General features: G+C 49.7%; 1 protein-coding gene across 1 annotated transcript in view; it reads left to right on the forward strand.

Moving 5' to 3' along the window:
- The window catches only part of SH3RF2 (SH3 domain containing ring finger 2), a 50,413-nt gene extending 36,311 nt beyond the window's left edge, over window positions 1-14,102 (forward strand). The window contains 3 exon segments of the mRNA XM_069773122.1: window positions 1,573-1,799; window positions 4,770-5,137; window positions 6,126-14,102. Coding sequence (XP_069629223.1) covers window positions 1,573-1,799; window positions 4,770-5,137; window positions 6,126-6,419 — 889 coding nt within the window. The 3' untranslated portion in view covers window positions 6,420-14,102.
- The last annotated feature ends 423 nt before the right edge of the window (window positions 14,103-14,525 follow it).

A 14,525-nucleotide genomic window follows, 5' to 3' on the forward strand; every position in this document is an offset into this window, starting at 1 on the left:
GCTGCGGTCCACGCACGCCCGCCTGCCCGTGCCCCCGCGCAGGGTTAAAGGACTGCACCGAGGGACGATCGGGGGCATCTCAGCCTCTGCCTCCCTGAAAGCCTTCTAGCGACACATCAAAAATTCACCTTACACTCCCAGGTCCTCCCGCCACCATTTGGTTTCTCTCTGCCTTGTTTCTTTCCCTGCTTATATTTTATTCTGCCAGATCGCTCAGTTCAGGCTGGAGGTCCCAGTGCTGCCCCCCTGCACCCTCCCCGCATTCAGGAGCGCTGGTGATTAGTCTTTGTCTCTCCAGCTCATTTCTTCACCATATAGCCTCTGATAACACCGCGGCCCCACCTCACCGATAAACAGAACAAACAAATAATCAAGAGCACAGTCCAGACACCCTAAATAGCCTCATAAAGCGCTTCAACCATAAGCGCTGGTTTTGGAGCTGCTATTCTATCCTTCTTAGGAAATTTCTTCATAATAAATTGATGCCCAAGTTATTTTATGAATCACTGCTCAGTTATTAAACCATAAATCATTCCTCCACCCCCCCAAAAAGGTAAAGAAGAGTCAGAGGAATGATTTTTTCTTCCTCTGAGGAGTTAGCAAAGGGACTTCATCATGGCCCACTCTCTCAAGGAATCTGGAGCAATATTCGGCCAGCGTGCTGGTGGGGAATGTTGACAGGTTTTTTGGCAATTCGGTGGCTTCAGGTGAAAGTACGAAGATGACCTCTCTAGGGGAGGGAGGGGAGGAAGATAATCCAAGGTAGCTGCTGTACACGGGAGAGCTGCCCAAACAGCAGGGGGAAGCTAGAGCCAGGCGACAGGAGCACAAACGCTGCCTCTGCCCGGTCCTCCGGACCTGCCCTGCCCCTGCGCTGAGAGGTGCCTCTTCCAGCTCCGGCGATGGTGCCATCCAGCACGCTCCCGTGCAGGGAAGGGGTAGGCTATACAAGCTTGCTTTTGCATCCAAACAAAACCAGTCCGGTCGCGTTGCGTGGGATTCTCAGGTCACCCAGACACAAGGAGGAAGAGGAGCCATTCAGACCATGAATGGGACGTGCTGCCCCGTGGCACCGTAGGCACTGTAAAGCTTCAGCAGATGCAGGAGCGTGGTGGTCCCTGCCTGTGCCCGACCACCGTGGATAACAGACACCAGCAGCTGCACTTGGAGAACAGTGTTGGAGGAGCCAGAGCAGCCCCTGCTTTGTTCAGCACACAGGGAGCAGGACAAACCCCAGCTCTACATGATGGAGGGAGCATGCCTGGGCAAATTACAGGGGGAGGGCTGGTGGCTGGAGGTCCCTTTTGCAATGCCATGGGGTTACTGTAATGAATCCTAACCCTGTTTGGGAATAGTTTCTTATAAAGCAGGTGCAGGAAGATGAAAGCCCTTGTTATAATGGAATCAGAAACCTGAACTAACTGTATCATCCATAGCATTTCCCACCAAAGCCCTGACTTGGGAGCAGTACAGGCCCATTAAAACCATTAAGTTCCCTTTTGGGCAAACTCCTGCTTTCCTTACAAAACCATAAGTCTAGTCTCAGCTTACTTTCTTTTCCATTTCAAACAGGAAATCTAATCTTTCTGACTCAAAGATGCCTTCCCTGTACGCCTCATGGACACTATCAACCTCCTCACTCTCCTCCCAAGGGAGCATCTCAGAAAACGGCCCGAGACAAAGCAGACCCTTTAAACCGGCGCTGCTGCCCGTGCCCATCACCTCGCCTGGGAGGAACGCGGTTGCAGCGGCCTCGGGACAGGCATCACTGCGGCGTGGACGTGGCAGTACGAGGAAGAGTAAGTGCTTCGGGGGGGTGTCTATGGGAGGGAGAAGCCAGATGCATCCCCCCCAAACCATACTGGCTGCCCGCAATTAGCACCAGAGCTGTAAAAAAGAAGTGAACATTGCCCGGAGAACGGCAGCTCTCCCGAGTGGTCCCCACCAGGGCTGGGCTCCTGCGTCAGGCTGAGCACTTCGCGATGAGCACTTCGCGATGAGCACTTCGCGATGAGCACTACGCGATGAGCACTACGCGAGCAGAGACCGTCCGTTCCCTGGGGCACTCACAGCATCTCCTCTCACCCACGGGAGAGCTGGGGCGGGGGGGCAGGCGGCCCTGGCTGACACGCCGGGTTTGCAGACACGGAGTGACCGTGCTGTCGCCCACCTGCACCCCCCTTTGTGAAACAGGCTCCTGGGAAGGGTCTTTCCAAGGGGTCTGACTCCTGGCAGCTGGGCTGCAGTGCCAAGGACAGGCAGTGTTATCCTGCCACTGGGCAAGCGGCCGCACATGAAGGAAAATTCGATTTACTAGATTGAGCATAGCAAAAGTCTGCCCAGACCTCTGTGGATTAACCCTCTAGGCTGGCAGGGGAGGGGGCTGAAATGCCATGGGGGGTTAATCCCCTGCAAAGGCAGAAACGAAGCGCTGGGGCGATGCCAGCTGGCTCCCCTGTACCGACTGGCACCACACCGCACTGGAGCATGGCACGGCTGGCTTCTGGGGAAGCAGCTGATGACCGTGTCCTCAACAGGCACAGGAATGTGGCTCAGCATGCACTGGTTAACCAAAAACATTTAAACAGTAGAGTAAGGTAGGCCATTAGAAGTAAAAGTGTCCTTATGTAGCAAACAAAGAGAATGAAATACAAACTCCAGCAAGGTAAACATGAACTGTACCAAGACAGTATTATGAGTCTCTGTAAGGGACTTCTGCAGTGATCTTGGAAAATGTGAATCAGCAAATCCAACCTTTGAAATCTACACCAGCCAGCAAAAGGGCACCAAAACAGTAGCTGAAATGTCAATACACAGATATGGGGAGAAATAAGCCCTAATTCTACACACACAACCTTGGGCCCTAAATTAGCTTTTGTCACTCTGAAGAGAGGTTTTGGAATCATCACAGACAGCTCAGAGAGCTCCAACTCCATGCTCAGAAGCAATTTTTAAAAAGGTTCATTTAGAGTATTATTAGGAATTATTAGGAAAGGAACTCAGAACAAGAGAGTAAAACTCAGCTGTGCCACTGGGGAGTTCTGGTTAACTCATATCCTGAACACATATTTCTGGTAACTCAAAAAGAATATAGTAAAATCAGGAAAAGTATGCAGGAGGATGATCAAAAGAATAGAGTAACTTCTATTTCAGGAGAAAAAAATACTCAGCTTGGAAATATCTCAGATGCATAAAATCAGGAATAGCCTGAAGGTGAGAAAGGATACTTCACAAAGTAAAAAAGAAGCAGGAGTTACCCAGTGAAATCATGAAGTCAAAAGCCTTGATATAGCAGAGAGCTAGAGGGGAAAAAACCTCCATTTCAGCTCTATTTTTCTTCTCCTCCTCCGCAAAGATCCAAAACGTGCTTCTCATTCACACATGCCCAGGGCTGTAGGAAATACCCCTCCCAAGGACGGAGGGCAGGGAGAGGGAGCCTTAGTGAACACCTCCCGCAAGGCTGGCAGAGGAGCCCGGAGTCCCACACCACTGGCTTTCCCCAGCTGTGATTATTTTAGTAATCCTCAGTTTTTTGACTCGGCACAGAAAAACCCTTTGTGAAGGTTTATGCAGAGCTCAGTTGGTTATATTCTTTCCAACAAGGCTGGCAACATTTATCTTCAGCCCATACATGCTGTTTTGGAATACATTTCCAAGTGTATTTGGGCAACTAAGTGGTGTTCTCCCAGCGCTCGCAGGCGGAGCTGCTGCTGGAGGCAGGCAGTGCCCCTGGCAGGGGGGAGGCATGTTTGCAAGGGCCATTGTCAGTGGTTTTAGACTTGAAATTGGATTTATCTTAAGAGTTGTTTTACTGTAAAGGACTCATTCCCCTGTGGTGGCTCTGTTAAAAAAAAAAAAAAAAAGAAAAATCAATCTTGCAAACAGCGAGAAACTGCAGAAGAAATAAAGCGTGTGACTTCCCGCGCCACAGATGGGAAAGCAGCTATGGGATGGAGCAGCCAAACAGCAACAACAAAGAGCACGGGACGGCGAGGGCTGACGGCCGGGCTCCGGCACAGGGCTCCTCCTGGCAAAGAAACCGTGGGGAGGGCGCAGGGAGCTCCCCGGGCCCCTTGAGGACCCCATCACCAGAGGTGTTCCCTAGGGGCTCCCAGGGGAGGTTTTCTGCTCATGGGGGTGATTTCTGCTCCCCTGCAGCACATGCTGGTGGCAGACATGTCACCCAACACGGTTACCCCCCTCACCCCTTCCCGGTGCGGCTGCGCCTGGTCCTACCCACTCATCACAGTGCTTCCCCCAGGCAGCCAGCCGAGCAGAGCAGTGGTGCCACGACTCCTCAGCCTGGCAGCTGGGCAGGAAAATCCCAACCGTTGTCACGCTGAGGCTGTGCAACCTGATATTTGGGGTTAATGCGTTTCAGCGTTTGCACCAAGAGTATTTACAGTCTAGGAGACAGCAGGGCAAGCTTTCAAAAACCAGATCGGTCCTATCCAAAACAGAAGAATTTCTGTGGCATGAGTTGTTGTGCAAATACAGGAGGATTGAGGGTTTCAGCTTGTTGGCCTTGCCAGCGGAGCAGCTGCCCGCAGAGGAGAGGCTATGAAGGCAGGCAGCGTTACTGCACACCAGTGCTCGTGCATGGGGGTAGATGCGTGGCAATCCCTGGGAGCTATGACCCCACAGCATCCCTGTGAACAGGGCTGTTAGTGCAGGGCTGTAATCGCTGCTCACTTCTGCCTCTTTGCTTCGTCTCTACCATTTTGTATTCCGGCTGACTGACTTCTTTTCAAATGGTTCTTGCTCCCCAGATGGATCTCTGCAGAGGCCGGGGCAGGCAGGGACCCCCGTGCAGGTTGCTGGCTCCCTCAGGCGTCCTCCCACGGCTGCGATGAGACCTCAGCAGCTTCAGCTTTATCAGCATGTCAGCCCCCAGCCACACAGCATCCCTCCTGGAGCTGGCATGGCCGAGGCAGGAACGAGGCCAAACTTCTCCCATGACGCTTCACCGGCACTTGTGGTCAGAGGAGAGGAAAGCAGAACTCCCTCTGTGTGCAGCTCGGTGATCCTGGATGCCAAAGACCCTCTGGCAAAGAGTGAGGCAGCTCCAAAGCCGCCTGCATCAGCCCCACCATCCATCCTGGTGAAACCAGACACCTCCCGCAACAGCACCGAAAAGGTACGGCCAGCGGTTACCTGCTGCTTCCGAGGGTCCCCCAGTCCTCTTGGGACTGGCATTCACTGTCAGCCCACTGTTGGCCGGGGCCAAATCCCTTGAGGGCTTCGCTCCATTCTCACCAGGTTTTCTTCTGACAGAAATCACTGGGATTGGTACCTGCGTTAAGAAATCAGCTATTTGTGTTGCCAATGCTGCGTTCAGATTAAGCCCTTTAGAAAGGCAAGATGCTGCAGGGTCTCTTTCCACGTAAACCAATGTTCAGTCTCTGTCAGATCTTGAGACTTTTCTGATGTCTTTAACCAGGCAAGAATCCCACCAAGGTCCCTGAGAGTTTGGGAGCAAATGAGCAAACGCCACAGACCTCCGTGTTAGACCTTATGTCAGGCTGCTCTCTACAGAGCTCCCCGCCATCTCCCTCGCGTTGCTTTGGGTGAGCCATTTGGAAGAGAAATTTCTTTCCCCTCTGGCAGCCAGAGGGAAATTTCATAAAGATAAAAATGTTCTGCAAATTGCCCTAGCGACAGCTTTCCCTTCCCATGGCACCCAAAGAATAAATTGCTCCACAAGCCCCTGAAAGCCCAACCGACCTCAGAGCTCCCACTAAGATCATCATCAGCTGGAGAGAAACCGGAGGCTCTCCGTGAGGGGCACAGCAGGACAGGCCACCCTCCCTCCTCGTGTCCTCCTGCCACCTGCTCTTCCCCTCCACTCTCTCCCGCTAACTCGGGCGATGGCTCCGGACCAACTCTCCCAGGTCTCCGTGACAGCTGATGGCACTGCCGCACCGTGCTGTGCCGTTCCCTGGTGCTCTCTCCCACCCGCTGTCAGCTGCACATCACGCCGGGACTCTCCGCAGGCATCCTCTGCCCCCCGGGAAAGAGCCAGCCGCCCCCTCAGCTCACCCTCCCCGGTTCTCCAGGGCAGATCACAGCAAGGAGGGCGGGTGGCCGCTTTTCCCACCGTGACTCTGGTCCCCTTCTCGTTGCAGCAAGTGAAGACGGTGAGGTTCCAGAACCACAGCCCCCCGCCGCCCAAGCGGCACAGCCTGCAGCCCTCCCCGAGCCTGCCACGCAGCAGGACGGAGCCGGCGGCCGCAGCAGAGGCTCTCCTGCCAGAAGCCAGCCTGCCAGGCCCCGAGCTGGCGGTGCTGTACTCACCCAGGACCAGCTCCAGCCCCCTGCACCAGCGACGGGCACTGCACCCGAAGGCGCTGTCACTGGACCTCTCCGGGCAGCTGACCTTCCCTGTCAAGAAGAACTACAGCAGCGTTTCTGCAAACTGACAGGGTAACTCCTCCACTTGCTTTCCTTCACGCGCCTGCTCCTCTCCTCCCTCCTGCGAGGGGCGAGCACCCCGGACCCCGCACCAGCCTGCCACATCTACCGCTCCCGCTCCTGCGGCGAGGGGCAGCTATTCCCCACGTCCCCACACCTACCCACTGCCGGCACCCTCAGGACCTGCAAGTCTGAAGCTTGCAGAGAAATGGGGTTGCTCCTGAGGGAGCGGGACGGGACAGGACAGGACAGCATCTCTCCCTGCACAGTGGAGTCCTGTCCTGGCCCCTGCCGTGCCAAGCACAGCTGGAGGAGCCCCGCTGCCGTAGGGCTGCTGCGAGCACCAGGAGACGTGAAGCGGGTTTGTGGCATCCGCAAAACTGACATTCTTTGGCATCGTGTAAGGCTGCCTGTAAGGTACTGGAGGAGGAGCGGGAGGGGGAAGAAAGCGTGCAGGTATCAGAAATAGTTAAGCTTGTTTTGATCTCACTGCTGCAGGAGAGCCCACAGAGATCAAAACACTGGTTCATTACCTTCCTGCTTCTGCAGGATAAAGAAACCATAAATCAGAATCAGTCAGTTCCTAGCTGACGGTTCGTGTTGCCTTTTGAGAGGGGTTCACTCAGATTTTTTTGTTAGGTTAGTTGCTTTCTTGCTTTTCTGTTTGGTTTTACTCCAGGAGTTTTAACACAGAATACAGTTTAAAAGGTGATTTGGAGAGGAAAGAGACAATGGAAAGGGACATGCCATTACCGCAGTCACTTAGACTCTGCAGACAGGGGTATTGAATCTTGCTTCTCCTCATTGCTTGGTTTCCTCTAATTACCTGTCAGCTACCTCCTAGCAGTCCATGAGCTCACTCCAACTCCTTCCCACTGCCCACCAATTCAGATATTGCTTTTGTAAAAAACCCGTGAATTCCACTTAGGATAAAGTCTACATTAAGATGCATGAAACATTGTCTATGTAACAGAAAGCAGAATTCAGCATTCACCGTGCCACAGACCACCCCTCTGCCACAGCAGCACCAGCTCCAGTTTTCAGCTGACCCCATTTCAAGCATCCTCCTGTGAATCCACGGAAAAGCAGGCAGAGTCAGAGAGCTGTGCCCAGCTCGCCAGCTGGGACCGCTCTCCAGCAAACCCATGCACAACAGCTTTTGTTTTTCATACTTTGTTTTTATTGCTGGTTTATAGACCAGCAATTCCCATCCTAGCCACAACCACCGACCGCTAGATCTCCTAACAGCGGTAGCTGTGCTTCATCCAAAACTGCTGTAAAATCACATCCTTGGTTAATTGCATACAAAACCCATGAAATTAACTCCACTGGTCAACGGAAACTCTCCGAGGCACTGGCACAGCCTCAGAGAAGGACATTTTCTTCTGGAACTAAAAGGGAATGGATAAAATAATTTACTAGTCTACAGCCCCTGTTCTTTTACTCTTTCAGACTCTTTCTTTGTGGAGCAGGAAGCTGGCATCTGCCTGCAGGGATTTTCAGTAGCACAGAAACCAGCAATGGCACAGATAAATTCTTCACCTTGTGCTATCTGTCACTATTTAAGCTCCTGCAGAAAAATCCTGACAAACTGAAAATGTGCAGTTTGCCCAGATATAAAAGGTGGTTCAAGCTGCAAATAAGAGGGTGAACATGACTCTCAGCAACGCCACCTCAAAGACAGTTGAACATCTCAGAGAGGACATACCAGCTCTTTGCTTAAGACTCCTCTCATTCCTTTAAAACTAAACCAGAAAACCTTATAAGTTGGCTCTATAACCAAGAACACCTCCACTTTTCCCAAGCACATTCAGAAATAAATAGAATTGCACTAGGTGCATCCAGAACCAGCACAGGTAGTAATTTATAGTATTGGTTTGGAGGGGAAGGAGGGGCTGCCTGCTCACGCCTGGCTCCAGATGTGATCACTTACTGCATGCTAACAAGAGGACAGACAGCACGGTATGACCCGATCTGTAATCCACCGATGAAGCATCTAATGCATTTCAACAGCTGACCTCTCATGAGACTCATAGAAGACAGTGGCATGGGTGGTTGGAGCTACACAAGAATTAATTATGCAGATGGAAATGCTGGCAGAGAAGGAGCAGTAGGAAACGTGAAGCCCAGCTGAATACTTGGCAGGGACAGTGTGTGTAGGGAAGGAAGGGGAACTCCTGCGTTTTACTGCCCCCCAAAACCAGTGTCCTCATCTCATGCCAATATAAAAGAGCCAAGGTCCAAGGCTCACTGAGCAGGGTGATACAGCTGGGAGCAGGCTGGGCTGTGCCCCGGGGAGGGGGACGGCCGATCCCTGCGCACACATGGCAGTTAATGCCGATCCCGAGCTTTTATGCTCTACAGCGAGAGGCAGCCGCCAGCCCCCTGGCCCCAGCAGAGCTCAGTGTCCCCAGAGAGCCAGGAACAAGATAATGAGCCAGGGGCTCTGCGGCAGCTTGGATCAAAGATCTTCCCTTGTTATCGGCAATTAACCCTGGCCTGCAAGACCCCGGTGCCAGTTTCGTCAGGAGCTCAGAAGGAGCATTCCTCCAGACCAGGGAGCACATCAACAACTGCCAACGCTCAGGAGGGAGCTCAGTGCAATCTGCATGCAGAGAAGCATTTGAAGATGAGGGGCAAAAAGAAAACAACGAACCGTAACTCACTGGGGACTTCAGACAGATGCACGTTGAAGTAAGTCACCTTGTAAATTTAATGTACAAGTGGGGCAGGTTTTCCCACAAGAGGCAGATATGCAAGGCCAGGCAGCAAGGAAGAATCTGAAGCTCAATTTGGGACTGCAAAATGAAAAGCTCAGAAAGCAACAGACAGAAGTGACTGCAGCTCCATTTCTCATGCCTCGATCCTGCCACCAAAGCCCAGATACAAGGAAAGACAGCACCTCCTTTGGCCAGATTTATCAGATGCACTGAGCTTCAGGGGACACTAAGAACATCAGGAAAAGCCAAAGGTGCTCAGCATGCCTTAAGACTTAACAAGCCATAAAGTCCTTCTGCACATCTGGGCTCACAACAGCCGGATACCACTCACATTATCAGTTCAGAATATTGCCTTTCATGGAACAAACCCATCCTCTTATCCTCTCCTATCAAGATAAACACCAATAAGGTTTCACAGCACCCATGCACCCAGGGAAGCCTGAGAAACCGTTCAGCCCATTACACGATACTGAAGCGTTAAGACAAATACACGAAAAACCACCACAAATCTCTCCCGGACTTGGCCCTTAACCCACTGTGTTATGAAAACAAGTGACAGCACTGGGCTGATGGGGGCAGAGAAAGCTCTGACACTTGTGCACACACATGCACAGTCACGGGTAACGGCAGGGAAAGGAAGCACTGACAGTGAAATTGGTGCTTTGGTAAAAGAGCAGGCAGCTATTTTGGGACAGATGTCTCAGTTTCTTGCACAGGATATTTCAGTGCTTTGATGCTATGGTGATAAGTGCCCTAAATATATTCAAAATATGTAGGGAGAGAGAACTGAAAACAAGACGTAATTTAAAGCAACAGCCCTAATAAGCCTCTTGTTCCCATAGACATACCTGCCCACTGGTTTCAAACTGCAGCCCACTGAGCAAAATTGCTAAGTCCTCCTCACCTTCTCCACTCATCCCCTCGCAACACCTAGGAGGAAGCATCTGGACTGTGTTATTTCACCAAGGAACGTCCCAAGGAAGAGGGACTAGAACTCAGACCTTTTCTTCCAAAAGCCCAGACTAAAGCAAAACCTGGAGCTAATCTGAAACTTTGTCATGAGCCCTGAGTGAGACATTGCCCAACAAGTGGCCCTTGTCTACATGGAGGAGCCGATCATGCTGGGGAAGATATCGACTGGGTCTGTCGGGGAGCAATTCTCTAAGTGCACCAGACTAAAAACATCTGTTCTGGAACAATTACTCTAACCACCTTTATTCTGCAAGCAGAATCACCACACTGGGTTCTTGAAGCATGAGCAAACTTTGCATTTTTTGTTTCAGCTCTGGCCTGCTCACCTGAAGCATACTGTATCTTCTACGAGGATCTGCTCCAAACCCCTGTCCCTTTCTGGCTGCTGTCATCCAATTTTTTAAATTTTTTTTTTAATTGGGTAGCAATGAAAAGGGAGGCATCACATGTTGGCAGGAGGGTGGTAGCTTTATATGGAGGTGGGTGAGCTTTTCAAGGGTTTCTGTTCTTTTTATAAATAAATTTAACTTCCCTCCTGTCTTCCCACCCTCCAGACTCTCTTCAGCCCATTTTCCCAGTGAAGAGAGGTTAGACATCAGCATTGGGACCCCGTTTTGTCATTCCCAAGTTGGCCAGGAAGGCCCATGGAGGAAGGCCACCCCTTTCACCCCCAGGGATGTCTCCCTTCTGCACTCTCAATGGTGCAGAGAGGCTGGTCTGAGCCCTGGCCCTGCTGAACCACCAAGTCTGCAGTCTTCTCTTTTACCACAAACCATCATATGAAGCACAGAGTGCAAAAAAACCCCAACATTAGGAAACTCAAAATACAATTGCAGTGTATTGCAGTGTAATGTATTTCTATAATGAAAATACTTTGTTCTCTTCCTACCCAGCTGAAGGTGTGCAGGCAGGCTGATCCGGGCTCTGACCACCCAGAGCATCGCATTTGTCAGCAGAGCGCAGGAAAGGAGCTCTGGAAAAGTGCATAAAGCAGCACACAGGGACAGAGGGACCATTAATGAACCTCTCACAAGTTCTTGAATTGGGCTTGTTTTCTATCTGCTTGTTTCTTATGATTAGTTAATGAATTGGAGCCCAAATCAGATCATTCATCAGCTCAGCTTTAATTGCTTGTCTAGCCTAGCTGAAGCCTTGCAGTGCTTCAGTAAGTAACCTACCTGCCAAGCTTGAACTGCAGTCATGTTTCCTGATAAATTATGAGCAGAGGCAGCAGAGGTAAGAAAACATAACATTAACCAATTCTCTCCACATCCTTCACATGGAGGATGCCTCCCTGCCCCATCCAGAAGCAACCCATCTCAGACACAGAGAAGGACACAGGGGAGTCCCCCATGCCAGTCGATTCAAGAGCTGGAGTGTTGGGCCCAAAGGGGACTTGCACCACTTGCCACAAAGAAAGCTGAAGTGATGATGTTCAGTCTCAGGAGGGAATTCTGCAAGGCTATTTCAGATGGCAACTGGCTGCTGCATCGGTGGCAGACAGCTCTCCTAGAAGCCTGAGAACCATAGCCAGGCTGGCGTCCCTCCAAAGTCCCCTGGGATCAGTCCCTGCTCCGTGATAAAGAGGATGTAATGATCCCTTGGCCAGAGAACACAAGTCATACTAGAGGATGCTATGGTCATGCAAAGCATTTAGCATCACATCTGGTTGGGTGCCACCAGAAACTGCATTGCCCGCAGCAGGGGATGGCCAGGCTCGAGGCTTCGCAGGCTGGACTCAGGCACAGGCAGCTCCAGACACCCACAAAGAGGAGGAGTGCTTGGGGTAGCTCAGTAACTGTGACAGACCCCCCCGCCTGGCTGTCATTTCTATTTGTCTCCCAGTCACTGAGCCTTTGACGGTCATTCTCAAGAGTTTTTTCCTACAGCCGCGAGGGCTCTTTTTACATGAAGTCAAGGGATTTTTTTTTTCCCTAACATGACCACATGATTGCAAGAACCCAAGGCTTTAGAAAAAAAGTATCCCAACCCTGATAAGCTAGTGAAAGACTACAGTGTGTGGGACACCAGATATTTGCTTCTTTCACTCTCCCAACAACCCTACTCTCCCCTTGGTAAAGGTCCATTTTCTAAAACTAACATTAGAAAAACACCTTTAAGGTTGTAGTGCATCCAGACTTCTAATCCATGCTATATTCTTAGTCACCAGGTGTTTTAATGAACACTTATTTCCAAGCGTTTTATTTCCTGACTTCATCCTGTTTAATTTTTCATAAACCACCAAAGCAAAACAAGAACTGTTAAAAGACCAAACATCTCCTCTAGATTCAGAAAAACCAAGAAATTAGCTTGAGAAAAAAAATCTAAGAGAATAGGCAGTCTTTACTGAAGAGCCCCCCAGCCCCTGCAGCTCTTCCAGCCTGCAGACAGCTTTGCTGCTGCGGAGCCTCCAAGCCCTCCCTCAGCCACAGCACAGCCTGGGAGCAGCAGGAGGCCCGTCGCCCCATCCCTCTTCCATCCCTAGCTCTAGCAAAGAGGAATGCAAATATTGGCCACAAAACATTTAAGTTGGAAACACTGGCGCAGCCCAGGAATGTGCAAGCTTATGTGTACATCTGTCATCATTTTAGGAGGTTTATTCATTGTCCAATAGTTATTGCAGTTCATTTGTACAACTACATGTTTTAAGTGTAACAATAGCTATAAACTTCAAGTTTATCAGGTTTTTTTGCCTTAAGTCTCAGTATCTCCCCCACTTAAAAAGTAACATTTCAAAATATTCAAAAAAAATCAGTGTTTAGAACCCAAACCTGTCCAGGTGAAGCAATGGGGACTGACCAGTGAGGTCAGTGAGAGCTTGCACAAACTGATCACTTTGTACCTGTTTCAAACAGAAAGTTGTGATGGATCAGAAACCGCTCTGTGGGCTGGCACACAAGACACCCAGCGGTGGTCAGGCTGGTGAAGACTATATGTGTAATAAAAGTGGAAAAAAGATCTATTTATACCAAAGTTCCAACCCAAGTAAGTTTTAAAGTCAGTAGGGATCACCATTCACCTTGATCCCCTGCATAACAGACCAGGGAATTTTGTTGTCTTCTTTCTGCACTGAGCCCAAGAAACATTATAATGAAATGTTACAGCCATGTTACTATAAATGAGAAAATAGAAGTTACTATTTTTACATGTATATGCTTAGAAACAGTAGGATATATAATCTTCTCTTATTTGGTGATGGGTAGGAGGAATAAATAAAATACATACATTTAGTTTATCGTTCGGAGACACTTGTACAAATTCAGTGATGCTTAATATTTTTTCCATGATGTGAAGTTCATTTTTTAAAAAGGTTTTTTCAGTTTAACATACTATTAGGGAGAAGAGAGAAGTCAATAAACAAAAAGATATTAGTTTTCTGTTTTGTATTAATCTTCAAGATATTTATTTTATATTTCTGTAACTGAAAAACAATGGTTTAAAAACATTTTAAGTTTTCAGAAGTTTATTCATCTAAGTTTATAGCACTAATGTTTAGATCTGTAGCCTGTAGGTTAATTAAATTAATTAGAGCCAAATGGATTATGGCACCTTATACCCTGGAAGTGTAAGTGGCAGAACTTGGCAGAACTGAGTTGCAGCATGCGTGCACTACCAAATTAGCTGGCTAGCGTGGTGGGGGTCACCAAGTGGGAAACACAGGCCTTGGTAAAGCTTTCAGCGCCCAATGCGTGCGGTATTCCATCCCGTGGAAGCTACTGTGTTACCATTAAAACTTTTTGCATGAAAAAAAAAACAGGAATGTTTATTTTCACTTTCTTATTTTGGGTTGCTGCTTCCACAGTTGGGAACAAATGCCAAGGAAGAGGAGGGTTACCTGGTGCTGAGGTTGGGAACAAGGGCTTTGCTCTCCAGCTCACCAGCCAGGCTCCAGCTTGAGCTCAGTTTCAGCTGGTCTGAGCTCAAGCTCCTGCTTTCTATTTTTGACGCTCTTTGCCCCCAGCAGGAACCTACAAGCAAATATAACCATATTTAGCATTGCTTGACTTTTTTTTTTTTTTTTAAGTGCTCTGAAATCTCTGTCCAAGAGGAAAGCACAGCACTTCATTTTACATGATTAGAAGCGAGTCCCTGGAGGGACAGTCAGAGCGCAGGGATGGGACCCTGGTCCTGCTTCCAGGCTCACCCGTTGCCAATGCTCTGTGGCACTACCGTTTTGCTATAAACTCTTCAGCCGCAGAATGAGTGGGTCGCTGCTGCTCTCCCAAGAACAGCAAATAAATCTGCACTAAATTTTCAGACCACAAGTCCCAGCTGAAGATGGCAATTTAGGTTCACACTCTTAAAGCCACTGCTGGATCAGGAAACTGCTGTGATACGATGATCTGGTAGAAGGAGCAGGTTATTGGGCATTATATCCAGGTTTAACACAGTGAAGGGGATGAGAAGCAGCAGAGAGAGAGA

The sequence above is a fragment of the Haliaeetus albicilla genome, chromosome 27, assembly GCF_947461875.1.
Source record: "Haliaeetus albicilla chromosome 27, bHalAlb1.1, whole genome shotgun sequence".
In the NCBI taxonomy this organism is placed as follows: domain Eukaryota; kingdom Metazoa; phylum Chordata; class Aves; order Accipitriformes; family Accipitridae; genus Haliaeetus; species Haliaeetus albicilla.